Source organism: Saimiri boliviensis, chromosome 1 (genome assembly GCF_048565385.1).
Source record: "Saimiri boliviensis isolate mSaiBol1 chromosome 1, mSaiBol1.pri, whole genome shotgun sequence".
NCBI classification, from domain to species: Eukaryota; Metazoa; Chordata; class Mammalia; order Primates; family Cebidae; genus Saimiri; species Saimiri boliviensis.
This window is the reverse complement of record NC_133449.1, coordinates 113312043-113336530: the sequence shown is the minus strand read 5'-3', so window position 1 is coordinate 113336530 and position 24488 is coordinate 113312043. Positions and strand designations below refer to the sequence as shown.

General features: G+C 44.9%; 3 protein-coding genes across 3 annotated transcripts in view; 2 read left to right on the top strand and 1 right to left on the bottom strand.

The window, feature by feature from the left end:
- Nucleotides 1-24488, top strand: part of LOC141581415 (uncharacterized) — a 578148-nt gene that overhangs the window by 279641 nt on the left and 274019 nt on the right. The gene's annotated exons all lie outside the window — the stretch shown is intronic.
- Nucleotides 847-7399, bottom strand: LOC141581850 (uncharacterized). The gene is made up of 2 exons (XM_074388710.1): nt 7066-7399; nt 847-4484 (listed from the first exon to the last, which is right to left on the bottom strand). Exon 2 carries the CDS (start codon nt 1554-1556, stop codon nt 954-956), a length of 603 nt encoding a protein of 200 aa, XP_074244811.1. The 5' UTR covers nt 1557-4484; nt 7066-7399; the 3' UTR covers nt 847-953.
- LOC141581714 (uncharacterized) lies at nt 8082-24309 on the top strand. Its single transcript, XM_074387980.1, has 2 exons — nt 8082-9025; nt 20001-24309. The coding sequence occupies exons 1-2, from the start codon at nt 8082-8084 to the stop codon at nt 20194-20196; spliced, it is 1140 nt and encodes a 379-aa protein (XP_074244081.1). The 3' UTR covers nt 20197-24309.

The window sequence follows — 24488 nt, the reverse complement described above, 5'->3', positions numbered from 1 at the left end:
AATAAACGGATGCAACGTTCAGATGAATCACATATATGCCCTCCTCCCTCTACTTATCAAATATAACCACCTTCCTCTAGGCTGCTATTACCAGCACATTTCAGGGAAAGTCTCAAGCAGGAAGAGATGCTGTGGTCAATTCCTGTGGTCAGACACCAGCTCAGTATTTCAAATGTCTTAAAACAAAGAGCTGTCTTGGGCAAAAACAATTTTTTAAACAGACAAAGTCTCACTCTGTTGCCCAGGCTGGAGTGGTGCAATGGTGAGATGGAGCCAGCATAACTCCCTGAAGGCTCAAACTCCCGGGCTCCAGAGATTCTCTTGCAGCTGGGACTGTGGGTGTAAGCCACCATACCCGGCTATTTTTTCACCATTTTTTTGTGGAGACAGGGTCAAATGAGACATACTTGTAAATGTGTAATAAATCCTCAAAAATGAAATGAAGAGTCTATTTTGGGCTGTCATCAAACACTACCCATCTTCTACCTGGTGTGTGAAAGCACTCAGAGGCTTACTTTACGCCACCAAACAAGGACTTTCAAAAGTCCTTTCATGCTTTGTGTATAAAGGCAGAATTCATTCATATACTATCTTTGTTCATTCTTTCACCATTTTTTTTAATATTCTGAGAGAACGATATCTTTCAGCTACAAAGTCACATTCATCATGAAACTTAATTATTCTAACGTTTAAATAAATTAAGAGACCAACCAAAGTAAACAGAAGAGCTGTAAGACACTTCCTCTACAGCAATGAAATCTGTAGCATGCGTTTTCTATTTGGAAAACTTAGCTTTCATCCAGCCTGGGGCTGAGAAAGGGGCCACAACTGGGCATTGGGGTAGGGAGGAAGAAAGAAACCACCAGACGCAGCAGGGAAAAAGCATGAAGGGTGGGGGCAGGCACGAGGCAGGGCCAGTCCTCCTGCCTGGTGCATGGGCCTGGGAAAGCTGGCTAGGGCCAGGAAGGAGGAGCCCGAGGCCGTGGATGCCTCGGGGGGTTGGGGGTAGGAATGAGAACTGGTATGAGTGTCAGCCAGAGGCGTGCCTGAGGGTAAACAGCATCATTCATTGCCTTACCTTTGGGCATCTCCTGGTCGCTGATGTGCTGCAGGTCATGGCCGTCGCCGGCTCCCAAATCCCGCAGGGCAGGCTCCACAGCAGTACGGTCTGGCGCTTTCGCCACCTCCCTCTCATTGATGTTATGGCTGCAGATCGGTTCTGCCCAGTGCATCCTGTGCTGGCTCTGCATGGGTCTGGCATTGGGGAGTTCCGTGATCTCTCTGCTCGGCCTCTGCTCCTCTCTGCCTTGGTCTGCACTTGTTCTCGACACTGCCTCGTCGAGGTCATAGCTGCCGGACACCGCCCCACACAGCCAGCACGGGCACCAAATGGGTCTGGCACCGGTGTTGGACTTGTTCCTTCTGTGTTGGCCTGGACCTTTGCTTGCCACCGCCCCATTGATGTCAGAGCTGAAGGACAGATCCTTAGGCCACCTACGCATACCTCGCCTGCGTCTGCCTCTGGGGCACAAACAACAACTCAGCGTGTTCCCCATGGGGCACCTTGGGTGCGCTCCAGCAACTTGGACCTTCCCTTGCCTCCCGGTCCGCACAGTTCAGCACTTCACCTCTTTGAAACACAGGCACGCTGGCAGGGCCAGCCCCTGGCTAGGGGGCCGCACCCCACTGACAGCTCACTCCCCGCCTCAGCTGCCTCCCCTGAGATGACTGGTCTGAAGGGAACCTGCTTGATTTAAAATGGGTCTAGATACAACAAGCCTGAGAGCGGAGATTTCGGAGAAGACAGCGCAGAGGGAGTTCCTCCTTCCAGTGTTTTCTACCAACTGAAGGAGGTTGCCCTACCAACCTGGTGCCCAGGAACCAATCAGGCACAGTCTCCTCCACGAGGCGCCCTACCCACATTGTGATGTGGGAGCCCAGGCACGTGGCTCACCAGGCCCCACCCTGTTGGCAGCCCCGCCCCTACCTTTCATTCATGCTGGCTGCTGGGAGCTTTCAGGTTGCTCCACTGTGATGACGTTCCTAGAGATCATCACCTTACGATGAATTATATTAAAATGACTGTAACCCTAGTGAATGTTTACTGAGTGAATAAATTCCGTATTGTTTCCACAGCATGAACCAAGACCTTGGGCTGCCATGGGGTCCTGGGGCTGAATTGAACTCTGGCAGGGGCAGTCCCCTCACTCTCGATTGATCAGAAGGCTGCATGTGCTCTACATGTTAGAAGTAACCCTGTGAACTGGGACGTCCAGACTCCAAATGATTAGTAACATTTGCTTTGAGTTTTTAAAAAAGCTTTATTCGTCTAACAGTTGGGTTATTAAAAGGTATCTCCGTAAAATAAGGCACTTTGGCTTTACTTTCTATAAACAGTTTCATCGAACACTGACTGTCACATCAGAAATCAATGTGTTCTGACTTGTCTGTGTTATCTGCAGAATCAGTTTTTTTTATCTTCAATTAGCCTTAGTGTGGTATGTAACAGAATCAAACGTTTCTAGTATCTCAAAAGCATGTTCCCTATTTGATTATTTTTTCATAGAACCCAGGTCTCGCCCTGTTGCCTGAGCTGGTCTCAAACTCCTGGCCTCAAGCAATCCTCCTACCTCAGCCTCCCAAAGTGTTGGGATTATGGGCGTGAGCCAGCACACCAGGTCTGAAAATCTGTTTCCTAAGGAGTAATGTAGAATACATAACATCCTTAAATATACCACAGCCTTCTCCAACTAAGCCAAATTCTTTAAAAGTTCTATAATATTTAAGATTCAGTTTACTGTATTTCAACCTCCCCTAGAAACAATGTGTTAAATCTTAGAACGCCCGTGCCATAACCTCACTTTTATGACAATTAGCGAAATATTTCATGAGCTTGGTAGAATAACTTGAAGTGGTAAATGAAAAAAATTAAAATACATATCCTGCATTTTATTCAATGATGTATGTCAAAGATAGTAACCTAGACTAAAATATCGAATTCAATTAGAAGATGTCTCAAGCCACAAGATTTAACAATAAACAACATTGGGTCTAGGTAAGAATCCCCAGCTGGTTCTGGGAAGCTCTGGCCCTGTGTGGTACTATGCTATAAGGATAGCGTCTCTTTTCACATTCAGGGTTGGCTTATCCCTGAAGGTAGGATGGAGTCAGTGTCACTGCACCTTCATGACCCATCGTATTTACCACACTTTACATTTCTTTCCTAAGTTAAATACACATCTTTTGGGGAGAAGACAGAGCACTACGTGATATGAAATACTAACCAAATAAGCACACAAAGAACAACACAGATAAATAATAAAAACATTCAACTGCTGAAACACAGAAACATTAAAACATCTCAGTTTTCTTTTCCCAATGCTTGCAACACCCCCATCCATCACCGTATGAAAACATGGGAAACAGCACGTAGTATGACATGGGAAAGTTACATCTCGACACCATGGAAAACAGTTTTGGAGCTCAACCTTAATTTTCTACAGTTTCTAGCCTAGTAGCTAGTAGGTATTTTTCCCGATCCTCTCCCTCCTTCCAGTCTCTACCCTCCAGTAAGGACTAGAGTGTGTTTTTCTTCTATATGTCTTCACATCATTTAGCTCCCACTTATAATTGAGAACATGTGCTGTTTGGTTTTCTGTTTCTGTGTTAGTTTGCTAAGGATAAAGACCTTCAGCTCCATCTAGGTTTCTGCAAAGGACATAGTATTATTCTTTTTCCTAACTGCATACTATTCCATAATATATACATACCAAATATTCTTTATTCAGTCTACCATTGAGAGGCATTTAGATTGATTTCACTTTTCCTATTGTGAATAGTGCTGTAATGAATATACACGTGCATGTGTCTTTACCACAGAATGATTTATATTCCTTGGGGTATATACCCAGCGATGCGATTCCTAAGTCGAATGGTAGTTCTGCTTTTAGGTCTGTGAGAAATTGTCACACAGTTTTCATCAATGGTTGAACTAATTTATCCTTCCACCAACAGGACATAGGTATTCCTTTTTCTCTAAAATATTGCAGCATCTGTTATTTTTTGACTTTTTAGTAATAGGCATTCTAACTGGTGTGAGATAGCATCTCATTGTGATTTTGATTTGCATTTCTCTAATGGTCACTGATATTGGGCTTTTTCTCCTATGCTTGTTGGCCACAAGTATGTCTTCTCTTGAAAAGTGGCCGGGCGCGGTGGCTCAAGCCTGTAATCCCAGCACTTTGGGAGGCCGAGGCGGGTGGATCACGAGGTCGTGAGATCGAGACCATCCGGGTCAACATGGTGAAACTCCGTCTCTACTAAAAATACAAAAAAAATTACCTGGGTATGGTGGCACATGCCTGTAATCCCAGCTACTCAGGAGGCTGAGGCAGGAGAATTGCCTGAACGCAGGAGGCGGAGGTTGCGGTGAGCCGAGATCGCGCCATTGCACTCCAGCCTGGGTAACAAGAGCTAAACTCCGTCTCAAAAAAAAAAAAAAAAAAAAGAAAAGAAAGGTGTCTGTTCATGACCTCTTTTAACTTTATAATGTTTGTTTTTTCTTATAAATTTGTTTTAAGTTTCTTATAGATGCTGAACATTAGACTTTTGTCAGCTGTGGTTTGCAAAAAATTTTCTCTCATTCTGTAGGCTGTCTGTTTATTCTGTTAATAGTTTCTTTTGCTGTACCGAGGCTTTTAGTTTAATTAGATCCCATTTGTCAATTTTTCCTTTTGGTATCTTCATCATAAAATCTTTGTCTATGCCTATGTTCAGAATGGTATTGCCTACATTGTATTCCAGGAGTTTAATAGTTTTGAGTTTTACATTTAAATCTTTATTCCATCTTGAGTTAATTTTTGTAAATGCTGTAAGGAAGGGGTCCACTTTGAATCTTCTGCATATGGCTAGCCACTTATCCCAGCACTCTTTATTGAATAGAAAATCATTTCTCCATTGCTTGTTTCATCAGTTTTGTCAAAGATCAGATGTTTGTAGGTATGCAGCCTGATTTCTGGGCTCTGAATTCTTTTCTATTGGCCTGTGTGTCTGTTTCTGTACCAGTACCATGCTGTTTTGGTTACTGTAGTATAATCTGAAGTCGGGTAATGTGATGCCCCCACTTTTGTTCTTTTTGATTATGATTGCCTTAACTGTCCAGTCTCCCTTTGAAATTGAGATGTTACAAACCATTCAAAATATCAAGGAATCCAAGAGCTTGTTTTTGAAAAAATTAATAAAATAGACTACTAGCTAGCCTAATAAAGAAAAGAGAGAAGATCCAAATGAATACAATTAAAAACAACAAAAGGGATATCGCCACTAACCCCAAAGAAATACAAACAACATCAGAGTATATTATGAACACCTGTATGCACATAAAATGGAGAAAAATTTGATAAATTCCTAGGACATATGCACCCTACCAAGACACAATGAAAAAGAGATTGAATCCCAAAAAAGACCAATAATGAGCTCTTAAATCAAGGCAGTAACAGTTTATGAACCAAAAAAATCCCAGAGCTAAATGGGTTCACATCTGAATTTTACCAGATGTATAAAAAAAAGTTGATACCATTTCTGCTGGAACTGTTCAAAAAGTGAGAAGAAACTCTTCCCTAACTCCTTCTACAAGGCCAGCATGATCCTGATACCGAAACCTGGCAAAGATACAATGAAGAAAGATCTCAGGCCATTATCCTAATGAACATAGATGACAAAATCTCAACAAAGACCAGACGGGTTGGCTCACAGCTGTCATCCCAGGACTTTGGGAGGCCAACGCAGGTGGATCACGAGGTCAGAAGATCAAGACCACCCTGGCCAACATGGTGAAACCCCATCTCTACTAAAACACCAGAAAATTAGCTGGGTGTGGTGGTGCACACCTGTAGTCCCAGCTACTTGGGAGGCTGAGGCAGGAGAATTACTTGACCCTGGGAGGGGGAGGTTGCAGTGAGCAGAGATTGTGCCACTGCACTCCAGTCTAACGACAAGACTGAGACTCTGTCTCAAAAAAAGAAAAGAGAAACCTCGACAATATACTGAGAAACGAAATCCAGCAACACATCAAAAAGTTAATCTACCATGATCAAGGAAGCTTTATTTCTGCAAGGCTGGTTCAGCATATGCAAATCAATAAATGTGATTCTCCACATAAAGAGAACTGAAACCAAAATCCACATGGTCATGTCAAAGGATGCAGAAAGGCTTTCCATAAAATTCAGAATCTACCATGTTAAAAATCCTCAAAACACTAGGCATTGAAGAAACATAGCACCAAATAGTAAGAGCCATCTATAACAAACACACAGCCACCATCATAGTGAATGGGCAAAAGCTGGAACCATTCCCCAGAGAACCAGAATAAGAATAGGATGTCAACTGTCATCCTATTCAACACAGTACCAGAAGTCCTGGCCAGAGCAAGCAGGCAAGAGAAAGAAAGAAAAGCCATCCAACCAGGAGAGAGGAAGTGAAATATCTCTTTTCACAAACAATGTAACAATATGATTCCATACCTAGAAATCCCTTCAGTCCCTGCCCAAAGGCTCCTAGAAAGATACATAACTTCAGTTGATTATCAAGTCTCAGGATACAAAAGCATTGTACAAAAAGTGGCATTTTTTCTCTCCAAGGTTATGGAGAAGAAGGAACGTGTATATCCTGCAGGTGGGAGTGTAAATTAGTTCAACCACTGTCAAAAACTAGGTGGCAATTCTTAAATGGTATTCCTCAGTGGCATTTCTATACATCAACAATGTCCAAGCTGAGAGGGAAATCCATTCTGCACCCCCATTCGTAACAGCCACAAGAAGAACGAAATACCTAGGAATACAACTAACCATGGAGGTGAAAGATCTCTACAGTGAGAATCAAAAAACACTGCCGTAAGAAATCGGAGATGATGGCTGGGCACCGTAGCTCTTGTCTGTAATCCCAGCACTCTGGGAGGCCGAGGCAGGCAGATCACCTGAGGTCAGGAGTTCGAGACCAGCCTGGCCAACCTGGAGAAACGCCATGTCTACTAAAAATACAAAGTTAGCCAGGTGTGGTGGTGCATACCTGTAATCCCAGCCACTCGAGAGGCTGAGGCAGGAGAATCACTTGAACCTGGGAGGTGAACGTTGCAGTGAGTTGAGATCATGCCATTGCACTCCATCCAGCCTGGGGAAAAAGAGTGAAACTCCATCAGAAAGAAAGAAACAGAAAAGAAGGAAGGAAAGAAGAAAGAAAAGAAAGAAGGAAAGAAGAAAGAAAAGAAAGAAGAAAAGAAAGAGAAAAAAGAAAGGAAAGAAGGAAGAAAGAAAGAGAGAGGGAGGAAGGAAGGAAAGTTGAATGAAGGAAGGAAGGAAGGAAGGAAAGAAAGAACAAACGAAAGAGAAAGAGACCAGAGATGATACAAACTAATGGAAAAACATTCTATGCTCGTGAATGGGAAGAAATAATGTCAAAATGGCCTCACTGTCCAAAGAAATTTACAGATTCAATACTATTATATCAAACTACGAAGTCATTTGTCACAGAATGAGAAAAGAAAGTATTTTAAAACTTATGTAAATCCGAAACACAGTCCGAATAGCCAAAGATATCTTAAACAAAAAGAATACAGCTAGAGGCAACACACTACCCAACTTTTTAAACTATGCTGGCTAGCCATATGCAGAAGATTCAAACTGGACCACTTCCTTTTATCATAGAAAAAATCAATTTAAGATGAATTAAGGACCTACATTACAAAATCTAAAACTATGAATATCCTAAACAAAAACCCTCCAGGACATACCATTCTGGACATAAACCATAGCAAATTTTTCCAGACTAAGTCTCCAAAAGCTATCGCAACGAAAACATAGACGCATGGGACCTAAGGAAGCTAAAGAGATTGTGCTCAGCAAAAGAAACTGTCAACAGAGTAAGCAGACAACCTGCAGAATGGGAGAAAAATTTTACAAACGATGCACCTGACAAAAGTGTCATCCAGAATCTATAAAGAAATTAACACAATTTTAATCAGAAAACAAACAACTCCATTAAAAAATGGACAAAAGACAAGAACGGACACTTGTCAAAAGACATTCATGGGGTCCGCGGCGGCCGGGCAGGCAGGAGCCCACAGGGCGAGGCGAAGGCCGCGGCGGGGGTCGGGGGCGGGAATCGAGCACGGGGAGGGAGAGGTAGGCTGGGTGGGTGGGCGCGAGGTCCGGGCCGGGCGGGGCGATGCAGGAGGCGCCGCTCTCCATCCCCATCAAGCCCAACAACTTCCCCGCCGAACGGTGGCGTCTGGTGAACAGCCCGTGGTAACGGTCCACCCGCTGGGACGGCCGCGGCGAGGGGCTGCTCATCCACCAGCCGCTCTTCGAGGTGGAGCTGCTCAGCCCGCCCGGGCCGCGGGGCGGCGGCGGGGCCGCGGGGCCGGGGCCGAGCCCGGGCTCTTCAAAACCACCAACTTCACCAGCTTCGTCCGCCAGCTCAACGTCTCCGGCTTCCACAAGGTGGTGCAGGGCGGGCCGAGGCCGGGTCGGGGCCGGGGCCGGGGGGCGGTGGGACAGCGGGACCGGCCCCTCCACCACTTCCGCAGCCCGCACTTCCGCCGCGGCCAGCCGCAGCTGCTCGTGCATCGCGAGCGCCGGACCGGCGCCTACAAGGCCAAGCTGGCGGCCGGCCTGGAGGTGCCCTGCCTCCCGCCCAGCGGCTTCCAGCGGTTTCCAGCGGCTGCGCATCACCTCGGCCTCCGCCTCCGCCGCCTCGGCCGCCGCCCCGACCCCGCTGCAGCACCAGGAGCCGCCACCTGCGCCGCAGATTCCCGGCCCGAGCCGCACGGACCAGGGGCTGTAGGACAGTTTCACCGGTCACTTCGGCGACGTGGTTTTCCCCCTTACTCCTACGTAACTTCATCCCACGACCGCAGTACTTTTCCCATGAAAAGTTTAGATCGGACCCCAGTTCCTCGCGGAATATGGCAGAACTCCCTTGGAATGCACCCCGGGCAAGTGGAGACATCGCCCATGTTTTCAGAGAAACGGTAAGGTTACAGAGCCATTTACTTGACCTGTTCTCTGTGGAGAGGATATTTCCTGTTACAGCCCAAGTGTGAGATCGACTTTATGTTCCCCGCCTCCAGATCCTGTTTTGCTGCCTCAGTGGTGCGTGCCTGTTGTCCCGTCTGCTTGGGATGCTGAGGTGGGAAGACTGCTTGAGCCTGGGAAGTGGAGGCTGCAGTGAGCAGTGACCTCGCCAGTCACCAGGCGTGGTGACTCATGCCTGTAATCCCAGCACTTTGACAGGCTGAGGCAGGTGGATCACTTTAGGTCAGGAGTTCAGGGCCAGCCTGGCCAACATGGTGAAACCCCATCTCTACTAAAAATTTAGAAAAATAAAAAATTTGAAAAATATATTTTTAATAATAAAAACTATAAAAGCGAAAGTGAATTTCTAAATGACATGCTAGTTCATAAAATGTATAATTTAAAATTTAATAATATTTAAAATGTAGAGTTCCTTTAAAGGTAAGAAAAAATAGTTGAGACAATAGGAAATTATGATTGCTTATTAGTATTTTAACTTATAATTTTCAGTGAATATAAGGTTTTGGTAAGTATAGTCAAATAACAACCTCCCCATTTTTTTTGGGAGAAGGAAACAAGAAAAAAGGGAAAGAAATCTTAGTTTTCAAATTGTTCTTTTTTATTTTCTTGAGACGGAGTCTCACTCTGTCGCCCAGGCTGTAGTGCAGTGGCGTGACCTTGGCTCACTGCAACCCCGGCCTCCCGGGTTCAAGCAATTCTCCTGCCCCAGCCTCCTGAGTAGCTGGGATTACAGGCACGCGCCACCATGCCCTGCTAATTTTTTGTATTTTTAGTAGAAACGGAGTTTCATCATGTTGATCAGGCTGGTCGCAAACTCCCAACCTCGTGATCCACCCCTGTTCGGTCTTCCAAAGTGCTGGGATTACAAGCGTGAGGCACTGTGCGTAGCCCAGATTATTCTTTAATATAAGTTAATAGGCAAAGGCTGATAAGAAAAGAAGTTCATAAATGACAGGTTCGATTTTAGTTAAGGAAAAAAAAAGGAGACATGATTATCACCTGTACCTTTCATGAATCTAAAGTGATTGAGCGTGAATTCGGTAGTGTAAGTGGTCCTCAACTCTGAATTAACTGTGGGAGGTTTGCTTGTGTTACTCAGAAAGCTTGTTCTTTACTTGCCAGCCAGGTGTGGTGACTCACACCTGTAATCCTAGGACTTTGAGAGGCTGAGGCAGGTGGATCACTTGAGGTCAGGAGTTCAGGACCAACCCGGCCAACATGGTGAAAGCTTATCTATACTAAAAATACAAAAATTATAAGAAGAAAAGCAATCATCATGCATCATTTCTTACATGCTAATTGTGTAAAAGTGCTATATGTTCCTTTGTGGAACATGGCTTTTATATAGTTGATTGTTGTGGGTTATTTTTGCCTTTTGTTTAAAAACATGCATTGCTTTATGTCAGAGCTTGTACTTTTAAGTTTTAAACCACATAGTTTATGGTATCTACATTTGTCTTTAAAATAGTTTTCATAGAGTTCTTTGACGTCTAATGAAGACTGATTGCTTTTAGGTCTGCTGTATAGCTGTGGTATTAGAGTTTCTTTCCATTGTACTCCCAGGATAATCCCACTGTTTCTTTCCTTAATTTTTATTTTTTTTTGAGACAGAGTCTTGCTCTGTCACCCAGTCTGAAGTGCAGTGGCACCATCTTGGCTCACTGCGACCTCCGCTTCCCGCGTTCAAGCACTTCTCTGCCTAGCCTTCCAAGTAGTTGGGATTACAGGTGCCTGCCACCACACCCAGCTAATTTTTGTATTTTTAGGAGAGATGGGGTTTCACCATGTTGGCCAGTCTGGTCTTGAACTCCTGAACTTTAGATCCACCCACGTGGCCTCCCAAAGTGCTGGGATTACAGGCCTGAGCCACCATGCCTGGCCCTCGAATAACTTTCAATGCTTCTGTTTCTCCCTGAGCACATACTTTAGGCAGAGGGACTTCCCATTTTCCCTCCTTCTCTTTTCGTTTCTGTTTAATCGTACTGGAAAGTGCTTTAGCTTGAGGTTGCCCCGCTCTGTCCAGCAGATAGGCAGATACTGCTCCCTGTGGAGTCTTTTCATCATTCTTCTGTTTGGTGTTTCTCTTTTCTTGCATCTTGATAGTCTTTTTAATTTGTATTTTCTCAGCACGGCACTGTTTATGGTAAAGCTTAGCTTTCAGACCAATCATTTTCTTTGCCTTCTTTGAACGTTCATGAGCCTCAGGACTTTCCTTCTTTCTCCTTTTCTCATGGTCATCCAACCGGTATCCATAGCGTTACCAGTGTAATTCAATATATTCATTCTGTGGCATGGTGACAGCTGCAGAGCTGCCAGAGGAAGCCCCTGGGGTGTGAAAACGCTCAATTTTCAGGTCTCAGAGACCCACAAGCCAACAGTGTGCAGGCCACGACAAGAAAGCTATTTTTTATTTATTTTTCTTATTTTTTTGCTATTTTTAATTTTTAAAAATATTTATTTATTGATTTGAGGTGGAGTCTCACTCTGTGGCTCCCTCCCGAGTTCAAGAGATTCTGCTGCCTCAGCCTCTTCAGTAGCTGGGATTACAGGCGCCGGCCCTCATACCTGGCTAAGATTTTTTTATATTTTTAGTAGAGATGGGATTTCTCCATGTGGCTAGGCTGGTGTTGAACTCCTGACCGCAAGTGATTCGGCCACCTTGGCCTCCCAAAGTGCTGGGATTGCAAGGGTGAGCCACCTCACCTGATTCTTCTGTATTTTTAATAAGCTCCCAGGTGAGGTGAGTGCTGGCTAGTGGAGCACATTTTGAGTGTCATGGATCTGGTTCATGCCCTCGTTGGCAGTGGTGGCTCATGTCTGTAATCCCAGCACTTTGGGAGACTGAGGTGGGTGGATCACCTGAGGTCAGGAGTTTGAGACCAGCCTGGCCAACATGGTGAAACCCGTGTTTACTAAAAATACAAAAAATAAAAATAAAGATAAAAAATAACTGGACGGTGGTGGCATGTGCTTGTAATCTCAGCTACTTGGGAGGCTGAGGCAGGAGAATCTATTGAACCCGGCAGATGGAGGTTGCAGTGAGCTGAGATCCTGCCACTGCACTACAGCCTGGGCAAGGGAACAAGAGCTAAACTTCATCTCTAAATAAATAAATAAATAAATAACTGCACTCCAGCCTGGGCAACGGAACAAGAGCTAAACTTTATCTCTAAATAAATAAATAAATAAATAAGTCTGGTTCATGTCCTATCAGCCATTTATAGATGTTAGACTGAGTCCTGAGACAGGAAACTCATGTTCCAAACTCCAGATTTCCCACAAAATATATAGGAAATATGAGGCCCCAAGAGGGAAATGTTGCTGAAGATCACACAGCAAAATGGAGTTTGAGACTAGAAACAAAAGCGCAGATGAAGCCTTTATTCCCATGTCACTTTCAACATCAAATATAAATATCTAAGAGGACCCCTTGATCTGAGCCCAGCCCTGAGCCGCTTCTGTGGCCTGTCAGGGAATGCCAGGAGCCATGGCACTTCCCGAAGGTTGTTTGCCAAGCAGCAACCAGGTGGTGGGGAGGAAGAAGCCAGTTTCATTTCCTTGCTCCAGGACCTGGAAAGGTCTGACCCTGGAAAACACCGCACTGAGGGTATCGGTGACCTCAGGAGCCCCAGAGATCCATCTCTCAGACACCCTGCACAAGGACCCTGCAAGACAGGACCTGTTTAGGCCCCTTCCTTCCACCCCAACCCTTGTGGGGCCCATTATTCTCCTGAGAGCTTCCCTAGGTTATTTCCACCTACCCCCGCATTGACCTCCAGCCTTGGAGCACCCTCACACGTTCCCCGCCTGTGGAGACTCCACAATTATTCTCCTCCAAAGACCCCTCCCAAAACTGCCTCCTGGCATCAGCGATGCTTTCACACCTTGGTGACTGCCTAGGCCACCCCCTTCCCTGCCCCAAGCACCTCTGTGTCTCCATCATGACTTCCCCAGGTCTAGGGCTGTACTGAGACTGCACAGCGACCCCGACACACAGGGCTTTCCTCCAGCACTCCCTCAGACATCCCGCCCACCCTACAGGGGAGATGAGGCTCCACTGCCCCTAAAACGCGGCTTTCTGGACCCGCACAAGGCACCTCTGTCACACAGGGGTGACCCTAGGAATCCCTCTCCAGATATTCTCGGGCCTTCCCCCAAGGGAGATACCAAAGGTGGAGGAATCCTCTGGAGAGGATCCTCAGAAACCATCCTCAAAGCTACCATCAGAACCAGAAACACCCGAGGAAGAAACGTGGCCACGAAACCCATCTGCACATACACACTCCTCCCAGCGGCAGTTCTAGGGACGCCATTCATGGTCACCTCACCCCATTGAACTGAAGACGCTGCCCCCAGGTTAAAGGGAAAAGAAAGGAAGAGTCCAGCAGAATTCCTGAAGGAAAATCCATTTTCCTTTATTCATTATGCATTGGAGCTAAAGCGCAGGGCACGAAGAGTTTTATAGACAATTTTAAGTTCTTAGTACAGTTTTCCACGGAAACTTTAAAAATTAACAATGAAAGAGATCATAGATAATAAACCCATCATAAGTACATTATCACTAGGTTTCAGGAGTTTTCATTTTGCTGTTTAATTTCAAGTATCAATTCCAAATATTCTAGGAGTTTTTTACATCAAATATCAGATACAATATCATTAATTATGAAAGAACATACGTAACTATCTAACAAGTGAAGCTGAGAAAGAAAATATCATTATCACATCTAATACAAATGTTAATATTTAAAATAGATGAATTTGTGTATTCACCAAAGAGTAGACGCTACAAGCACCGAAGGCTTTGCATGAAACGTTTTAACATGTTTCATTTAATATTTCATCTTCAGACACAAAATTTTGATACATGAAAATTTTCAGTTATGTATACAGAGCCACAGACTATGTTTGGAGGAGGAAATCACAAATCAACAGTGGGATATTCCAAACCACTTTATTGTGAACGTAAATGCAAGAGGCCGGGCACAGTGACTCCCACCTGTAATCCCAGCAGTTTGGGAGGCTGAGGCAGGCAGATCACGAGGTCAAGGGATCAAAACTGTCCTGGCCACCATGATGAAACCCTGTCTCTACTAAGAATATATAAATTAGCTGGGTTGGTGGTTCATGCCAGTAGTCCAAGCTACTTGGGAGGCTGAGGCAGGAGAGTCATTTGAACCCGAGAGGTAGAGGTTGCAGAGACTGGAGATCTCGCCACTGTGCTCCAGCCTGGCAACACAGCAAGACTCTGTGTTTTGGTATGACCAGTATGGGCCTGGGGGAAGATGAGCTGATTTCATCTCTCCCTTTATTACCATGAGGTGGGAGCCTCATTTCACATATACAGATTCCCTTCAAAGACGAGATGAACAGGCCTGAGCCCCCATGGAACTTGGAGTAATGACAGCCTTGTCCCCATGCATTCTATCTTCCCACACTTGTTGTTTCGGGCCATCGTGCATTCAGTGCCTCTGTGGACAGAGATCCAAACCCAGGCACTCTCACAAATCTGGGGCCAATTCTATAGTTTTTTGAATTCCAGCTCAGTTCAGATTGTCACCTGCTTGGGACTGTGGGTGACTGTTGACTCTGCACTGGGATGTGGTGTGTCCATGTGACAGTAGTCTTCCCCAAGAGTTGTTCAAGAAGGTAGTGCCCTAGGAATGCCATCTGGACTCAGTGGAACAAGAAGGGCAGGTAGCACCTGGCACCCACTCTTCATGCCACCATCACCCAGCTTCACAGTGTGGTTATCTGAAGAAATCTGTGCTCTATGAAAATCCTAATCAACAACAACAAAATCAACAATAGCAACAACGACAACAAGAAAAAATTTAAAAAAAAAACATAAAAAAAGAAGATCCTAATTTTCCTGGACTTTTTCAGCAATAGAAGTGCTATTTTGTAGTCTTTACAGTTGACGAGTCCAGGATCTTATAATGGTAATTTCTGTCTTTAAGGTAAGATGGCATTAGTATGCCGAATAGCGATGAAATCCATGCTGGCGGCCCTTCTCACAGTGGCGACATCTTTGTGCAAGTCTTTGTATTCACATGGCGGTGACATAGCCTAGGAAAGTCAATTAAAGAGAAAATGGGTACAATTTTTAAAAAGGCTGCAACATTTTTAAAAAGGCATCATTGATGAGAAGCCACACATACAGATTCCTTTGGAGGGTTCCCTTGTAGCTGCTTTGGCTGAGTTTTACAGTGCCAGGTTCTGAGGATGCAATTCCCTGTCCATTCACTAAGGTAGTCTCCTTTAAGAGCTATGAAAAGATTGCCAGAGGCAAGACAAACTTACTTTATAGGTTGAAAATTGGGCTCATTGCTTGGTGATACTGTCACATAAAAAATAAAATAGGGCTCCAAAAGATTTTCAGAGTATTGTGACAAGCTTGTAACAATATTATCTGTTACCTGTGCACTTGTTCCTTCAGCATAATCAACATACACTTGTGCCAAACAATCAACTTACTCAGTGATTCAAATTCTACCGAATCCTTAGTAGTTACTACACACTCCAAGCAGATTTTAATGAGGCAGGTGCATGCAGGGCTGCTTGAGAACACCCAAGAAGCCTAATGATGGAAGCACCACAAGGTGCTACTTTACTTACACATTGTGGTAGAGAAATGTATTATTCCAAAGTACCACCGAGACACCAGAGACAGTGCCTATTTTAAATGTGTCTGTGTCAGTTGGAATTTTCCTGTATACTCACCAAGAGTCATAAGCCACAAATCTTACATTGTCCCATGAAGCCATTTTCACTGAAACTCATGTCGTTCCTACACCTAGTACTTGAAACACTGTCACCTTATACAGTCTAAGCACAAGTCTGTCAGCCACTACTGCTTTGTCTGATAAACTCCTGGGACTGCACCGAGATATACAGAATAGACAAGGACACGAAATTGCAATTGCTTAAGTAAAAGACAGTCAAGAGCAGTAAGTGTATTGTCTATTTACATATAATTAGGAATACAACTGCATTTATTCATGTATGCTATGTGAACAGGTAGAAAATAAAAAACCCATTAAGAACAGATTAAATTTAACTAAAAATATTCTGAATTATGGTCAAAGCAGTGAGAATATCAATAACGTTTTAAAATACAGATCCATGGCCGAGTACAGTGGCTCATCCCTGTAATCCCAGCACTTTGTGAGCCCAAGGTGGACAGATCAGCTGAGGTCAGGGATCGAGACCTGCCTGACCAACATGGAGAAATCCTGTCTCTAATGAGAATACAAAATATACGGGCATGATGGTGCCTGCACATAATCCCAGCTACTAAGGAGGCAAAGTAGGGGAATCGCTTGGACCCAGGATGCAGAGGTTGCAATGAGCTGAGATCGCACCATTGCACTCCAGCCTGGGCAACAAGAGCGAAACTCCTTCTCCTAAAATAATAATAATAATAATAATAATAATAATGATGATTCTTGTATAATGCATAAAAGACTTGAAATATGATGCCAAAAAAGTAAGCACTTTGGTCTGTTAATTTTAAGGCTTTCATTTTCCTAATCACTACTTAATATGATTTTGTCACAGATGTTGGCTTTTGCGGCCAATGGGAAACTCCACTAAGTGACTTCACAGCCTTACCTTCAATCTCTCTGCTTTATCTTTGCGAAGAAAACTAAATAGAAAACACAGGTCATGGTCGTATGCCAAGGCACGCAGGTCAAAGTAATATTTTGTATAAACACTGGCAGACACATGAATATTAAACTCAAGTAGCTCCAAAAAACTCTTCTCCATCTTACTCCTGTGGGAGGAGAAACACAATAAAGCGAACACAGGGCAATTTTAGTCAAGTGGGTTATCTTTAAAAATATTCTGAGCTACTAGGATGCTCAAAGTTCTGTTTTGAAACAAATAAAGGCTGAGTGGTTGGGTCCTTACACTAATGTCCAAACAAGGCACAGCTGCTTGGGGTCTCCTCTGCATCCCAGCAGCCCAAGTTTGGGATGAGGGAGAGGTGGAAGCCTCTTCTGCACTCCTGCTGCTGCCTCGGGGCTTATTCTTCACAGTTCCCTTAGGGCAGCTGCACAACTCAGACTCCAAGCTCACTCACAAACCCCACAATAGTGATGAGATGACAGGAATGATGGGTACCATTTATTAGCTCTGAAGGAGCTCCAGGCATATTTCCCAGGACAATAACAGGAAGGGACTTGCTGAAGTAGAGAAGCACCAACAGGAAGATGGGGTGCATCACCATGGCATCAAGGGGATCCATGGAGAGCCACCCTATTACCTCGGAGGAGGAAAAACTGTAAGGCTACAAGGAGAATTGATCCCAAATAAATACATAAGCAAGATACATTTATGGCAAAAAGAATCCCCTTCCCTCTGCTCCAGCACACTCGGCTGTGTCAAGGAGGCATAATGCAAGTTTCTGCTCACCTTAATATTATGAAGAGACTGGGGAAGAACAACATTTACAATTTGAAAGGCAGAAAAGTCAAGGAGAGTCATTTTGGCTAAACTAATTTTATAATGTGATTTATAGTAGGGCCCTGGCCATAACACATGCAGTGTTGCTCTTGAGTTGGGAATGCAACCCTGAAGAACTCGGCATCTGTCACCCCTGGACAGAACAGAATGTGGGGGAGTTGGATGCAATGGGAGAGGAAAGCACTGGGAGCCGTCCTCTGCCTCACGGTCATCCAGCTGCCCTCACCAAAGCTAAATTAATAGGTACACAGTTAGAGTCATTCTGACTGCTTTCAGAGTAAGCCCTGTAATGAGTTAATTGCTTAAAAATGATCAATATCTGAAAAATACATTTGGTTTCTTGGTTTGAACGTTTTAACCTTTTACCCATTGGCCAAGTAAGCAAATGCTTGAAAGTGGAGGGCAGTTAGACTCTAAGTCAAGATGTGGGGATCTCATTTGCTGAATGTAAAATTCAACTGAACCTCCTTCTAAAATTAATATCCTGTTCACGTATCCATAGGTCTATAGAAATGTAAATGAAACAATATTTGAATAGACAGGTAATCAGGACGTGACTTACTACAGAAATTAATGGCACTTCCCAGAATTAACGTAGCTATTCATAGAGGTTTAATCACTGAAGAAAAGAATTCTGTGAACAGCAGATTCATCTTCTAAGATTTTTTTTTTTTTTTTTCTTTTTATATGGAGTTTCGCTCTTGTTACCCAGGCTGGAGTGCAATGGCGCAATCAGCTCACTGCAACTTCCGCGTCCCGGTTTCAGGCAATTCTCCTGCCTCAGCCTCCTGATTAGCTGGGATCACAGGCACGCGTCACCATGCCCAGCTAATTTTTTGTATTTTTAGTAGAGACGGGGTTTCCCCTTGTTGACCAGGATGATCTCGATCTCTTGACCTCGTGATCCACCCGCCTCGGCCTCCAATAGTGCTGGTTTTACGGGCTTGAGCCACCGCGCCTGGCCGATTTCTGGTTTTTTAAACAGCTAGTTGACTGAACAGCATACCCTTTACAACACAGCATTTCTGCATAGTGGCTACTCGGTTTAACTCTCTAGAAAGGATATATATTATGCGGAGACACATCGATGTTGGAACGTTTTAAGAAAAATCTGATGGACAGCAGTTCTTTATCTGTTAAACTGACACTCAAAATGGGATCATTGGAAATAGTCAAGAGCAGTAGGGTGAGACACATGTCTATTAAATGTTTGGACGTAATGCTTTTCAGCTTCCCAAGATCATAAACAGAAACAGCCTGTTCAGACCACATCTCCCGGTGTTTCTCCGTTCACACACAAACAGCTCTGTTTGGAACCTGTCTTCTTGGGGCTGACCTCTGCCTCCACTGCTTCTGGAGCTCACTTCTGTGGAAACCTGCACTTATCCCTGCATGCTCTCTGATCTTGTGACTGGAAATCAGAGCCCCAGGCAGCTTAGCTGCAGGTTTTGAGAACAATTCAGCTGCCAAAATGGCAGAACTAAGTGTTCATGATTACAAATGTGGAACCAACTTTGCAAAAATTGTAACTGAGAAAATGATGACAGTGAAAGAGGATTGATGTGACTTCATCTCACTTCTAACCTCCAAGCTGTCCTTGTTCTTTCCTACACAGAGGCCAATCTAACTTTGGAAGGAATGTAGTTTGTAGTTTAACTTTGAAACCAAAGATGGTAACAACCCTTTCCCAAAACAAACCCCTTTCCCACCTGGGAACTAGATAGATGACCTTTCCACAACGAATAAATTAGCCACAAGATTAGAAATTGTGGCTTAGGAGTCATGAGGCTGAAGGCTGCAAGAATTTGAACCTGCCCATATTGATCCTGGGAATAACTTCACTATTGTAAAACCTAAAATCAGTGCTTGAGATATTTTGCAGACGTTGTACTGGGATCAGGTGACACCACCCTAACAAATCAACGTGGCTCATCCGGTTTTTTGGCCCCAACCCAGCAGCCAACTCAATGCAGGAGGACAGCTTCAACGTTGCCCTATGATTTCATCGCTGACCTGATCTGTCAGCACTCCCCACTTTCTGACACCCACCCACCAAATTATTCTTTTAAAAAACCATCCCAGAGTTTTCAGAGAGACTAATTTCAGTAATAGTCAAACTCTGGTCTCCTGTACAGCTATCTCTGCATGAATTCAACACTTTCTCTATTGCAATTATCCTGTACTGATAAATCAGCTCTGGCTAGGCAGCAGAGAAGGAGAAATCAGGCAGTCACAAATCGTGCTTCCTTTTAGGGAACAGTTTGCAGTGGATGACTATGATTAAACTCCCTTTAGCATTTGCAGCTTTCAAAGTACTTCCATTTGTTTCAAATTCATTTGCTGTTATACTCTTTGCTAAAATGGCTACCCCAAATATCACAATTATCACTTGGTTTATACTATTAGCAAAGTGGTGACAAAAATGTTTGTTTGTTTGTTTCTTAGAGAGAGTCTGGTTCCCTCACCCAGGACTGAAGTGCAGTCACGTGATCACAGCTCACTACAGCCTAAAGTTACCAGGCTCAGGCAATTCTTCCACGTCAGACTCCCAAGTAGCTGGGACTACTACAGAACCTGCCAACACACTTGGCTAATTTTTAAAAAAATTTTTTGTACGGACAGGCTTCACTGTGTTACCTAGCAGGTCTGAACTCCTGTGCACAAGTGATTGAATGTAGATATATACACACTGCAGTGTATCTACAATATAAACTGTATCTTCAATTGCAGCCATACACTGAGGTGATTCTGAATAGCAGTCCTCCTCTGTGGAGTCACGGGCAAAGATGGATCACAAAACTAACTTGTGCCACTGCCTGGCATTGTCTTTTCTGCCGGTCATCGTAAACAAGAGCTGCTCCCTTGTCTTGCACCAGATGCGGCCGACACAGCTGTCCTCACTGTCCAGCGGGCACCCAGGGCAGCTCTGCTGGAAATGCCCCCTTGCTCACCCTGCCTGCCTGCTTCAGGGCCCTTCACTTCACAGCAGTCATAAGGCCAAATGGGAAGGGAACCCTGGGGAAGCTGTGTTGCAGTGCCATGTTGGTGCATCTGGGAGGAACTACATGACCCTGCACAGCTCCTGCACTCTCATAAACAACTACTGGCCCGAGCCTGCTTCTGTGAATGTCTGAGTACCCAGGGAGCCTGTGAGTGTGGTGAGCATGGTGTGAAGCCCCAGAAATGCTTCTCACACTGCGGGAGGTGAACGTGCAAGCTTCTAACTCATCAGACCAATTTCCAAACACATGCAATGTTAATGGGGAGGAGCCAGGGCAGAGAAATCTGTAGCTATTTAACATCATATCTCAAGGTTCCTATAAAAGCAGATCTTCAGATTAAAGGGGGAGACAAGCACCCGCCAAAGCAAATACACAATGGGTGACTTAGGTTAAAGCTGTAAGTTCTGCATAGTCCAGAGGCCTTAAAACCTGAAAAGTGGCCAGTTATTTCAAAGGCCTGATGTTTACCCCTTCAAAGGGGACTGAAACTGGCAGGTGGCTTCTAAAAAGCTATAAAGATATTTACTGCACTGTGTCATTCTGACAGCACACTTGTAAGAGGTTTGCCAAAAAACAATCAGAAAAACACTTCAGTTTATCAGCCAGTTATTACAACAATAACAGATCAAGACTTACCTATTAATGCTGGAAAATATAAACTGTTATACTAAAGCTGGATAGATTGAAGTCTGTGGTCTTATGCCTACTTCCTTTATCTGCACAAGAAAACCTATAAAGATATATCTTACACTGATAACTTGGAGAGCAAATGAGGCATGGAAAATGATGACAAAGTTTGCCAAAACCTTAGAAACTGACATTGTCTCAACTGCAACATCCTTGGGATTCTGGCTGTCATCCGCACTCCAGTGACGACGATTTCCCCAAAACTTGGAGGCCAGAAGCGTGGCTCCGAGGACAACTTGTTTCCAATTAGTAGGACAAAGATCGATGCTAGCATTAGTTAAAAGGCGTTCAATGTACACCTGCCAAAGAGAGCACTTGTCTTTGATTTCAGTTCTGTTTCAGTGTGGTGATAACATTTAAGAATGAAAGACTTCTGGTTTTGGCCAGAACGTTAAGTGCCTTTTATTCTCATGTTCTGCAGAGAGTTTGCTCAGACAAAGCAAGAGGCCCAGTCCCCGTCATAGTCAGATACTTCTGCAGCATACTCTGCCCACAGAAATTTTCATGCCAATTTCATTCACAGGGATGTGAGCATGAAGAAAGGCACCCTCAGCACCTTCACACTCATGAAAGGCAGCACAAACACAGGCCTGGTGCAGATTAAGGTTGTTCAGGAAACACTACAGTGCCATCCGCGTGCAGCGTCACACCTGGCTGGCAGGTAGATAGGAATTTTACAGGTGTGCCATGCTAGAACGTGTAGAACCCAAGTCATACTGAGAACACTGCTGTCTTCTCCTTTTCACAACAACTCACCCGCTTTTGGGACACAGGCTTAGGAACTGCAGGTCAAGCGTGCCTCCCAGTGCTGCAGGGCAGACAGCATGACAAGGGCAGGTCTCTGTTGCTGAGAAACAGTCCCTGTATTCAGCGCCTTGATGAGGAACGCATGTGAAGGAATGGAGGGTCCTGCTCACAGCCCCTACTTTCCATGTCTCCACAATCACTTCACAAAAACTTATTTCTTGTACTCCAGTATCTGCATTCAGTCAATTCTGGTGGTTTGAAGGCAGAGAGAGCTGCCAGCCTCTCTATCCTTGGGGTGGCTGTAAACCTGCCAAGCAGTTTGTGAGATAATCTCAGAAATGATTGTCTATCTGTCCAATCTCTATCCTATAAAGAACTAGCAGAAGGACCAGCAGAGGGAAGGTTACAGAGGTAAGCTGTGAGATGTTGCTACCTCAGAGGGTGCTCTTTAGAAGAGTATGACTCTATGCTACTTGAGGTCTTTGAATAAAGGTGAAAGAAAAACAGTTTATTTTAAGAGAGTTCATTTATTGTATGAACATTATCAGATTGGTGGCTCAGATCTGGCAATGTTCTCCAAAGTCAACTGTGTTTTCCAAATCACATGGCCCTTGAACATGACATGTTCTTATGAGAGATCCTGCTCCCTTTCTCTAAAACCCTGCACTGTCGGTTTTCCAAGGAATAACCCTCCCTCCTAGTGTTCAACTCCACAGGACTCATGAGAGAGCACTGAAACAGCACTGGCAAGCCCTCAACTTCCTGTCACCTTTACTGGTAAGCCAGTGACCCGCTGACACTCATCGATACCACTTGCCCTCCTGGGTCAGTGAGAAAGTTTCTCTTTTAACATTGACTCTTCTACCAGCATGATGGATCCTATCCACTTTTGCAGAACACTGTTCCCCAAATCACCTCTTCTTGAAGACTTTCTCTCTCTCTCTGCCAGAGATTTTCCCCAATACAAATGTGTTGCCTGTTCCCATCCTGCTCTCCCCAGCTCCCCCACGACATCCTCTCATTTGCTCAAGGTGTCATGCCCTGGTGCCAGCTCCTTGCCTCCCATCTCATCTTAACCACCCCCCCCAACCCCATCACTCACCTGAGACTCCTCTTGTTGAGGTCCCCGGAGCCTTCACACCGGCAAACCAGAGCCCTTCACCCCAAGGCTCCACTCCCCAACCTGGCCCTAATCTTGTCCAGGAAATTGCCATTGGCCCAGGTCCTGGAGACTAATAGTTACATGTGAGTTACCCTCCTCCAATCCGTGTGTAATCCCTCCACGGCTACCTTCACTGGCAGGCTGCCTGCTTCAGGTTCTGTGCCCCCACGTGTCACGGCTCACCTGTAACAGCGTAGTTGCTACTTAGTCCTCTTCTCTGCCCCAACCCCCCTCCCAACTATGGACTGCTCTCTCCCAAGCACTTGGGATAACCTCTAAATTAAGAACTCTGCACTCCCCTGCTCAAGATCTACCATTAGTCCCCGCTTCAAACTGGAATAAAACCTCAACTTGGTCCCCTGGTCTGCAAGCCAAAGGGCCCTGTGAGCGACGGCTCCGCCTGTGCGGCCGCATCTTTACCATTCTTTCCTTCATTCTCTCACCACACGGGCTCCCTGCTGTCTGTTCCTTGAACACACGTGAAATGTGTTCCTGTCTCAGTCTTGGCACTCAGCCCACTGCCTATAATGCCAGCATTCCTTAGCATCCTCGCTTTATAGTCAGGTCACTGCTCAGATGTGTCTTCTCTAGAGAGGCTCTTCCTGATCATTCTGTCAGAAACAGCGAGCCCCTCCCATCACTCTCTCTGAATCGTGCTTTATCATTTTGCTATTTGCCATTACCTAAAAGAAGAACTGCTTTCCTCAGTAAAACAAATGCCTCATAAAGACAAAGACTGTGCTCGCCCTGTCCTCTTCTCTACCCCAGCATTTAGAAGAGTGACACAGGGTTGGCATCCCAGGGGTGTTTATGGAATGGGGACCTTCTTGGCAGCCTGTAGCACTGTGACCCCAGCCTTTCCTATCGCGAACCCTTTGTTCTTATCACATTTCCCTGCTCTTCCTCCTCCCACTCTGGCACTTTACTGGGGGCTTGCCCCTCAGATGCTGGTGGTCTTTATAGAGCTATCTTTTGTCCATCTTCTCTTTTTTCCCTTTTCCTGAGTAGCTGTGACTATAGGTGTGTCCCACCATGTCCGGCTTGTCCACTTTCATTCTAAACAGTTTCTTTGCATTTGAGCATCTACTCTTTTTCTCTTTTTTTCCCCAGAGTGTTGCTGTTGTTGTGCAGGGTGGAGGGCAGTGGTGCAATCTTGGCTCACTGCAAGCTCTGCCTCCCAGGTTCCAAAGATTCTCCTGCCTCAGCCTCCCAAGTAGCTGGGATTACAGGTGTCCACCACCATGCCCAGGTAATTTTTTGTATTTTTTAGAAGAGACAGGGTTTCACAGTGTTGGCCAGGCTGACCTCGAACTCCTGACCTCAGGTGATGGCCTG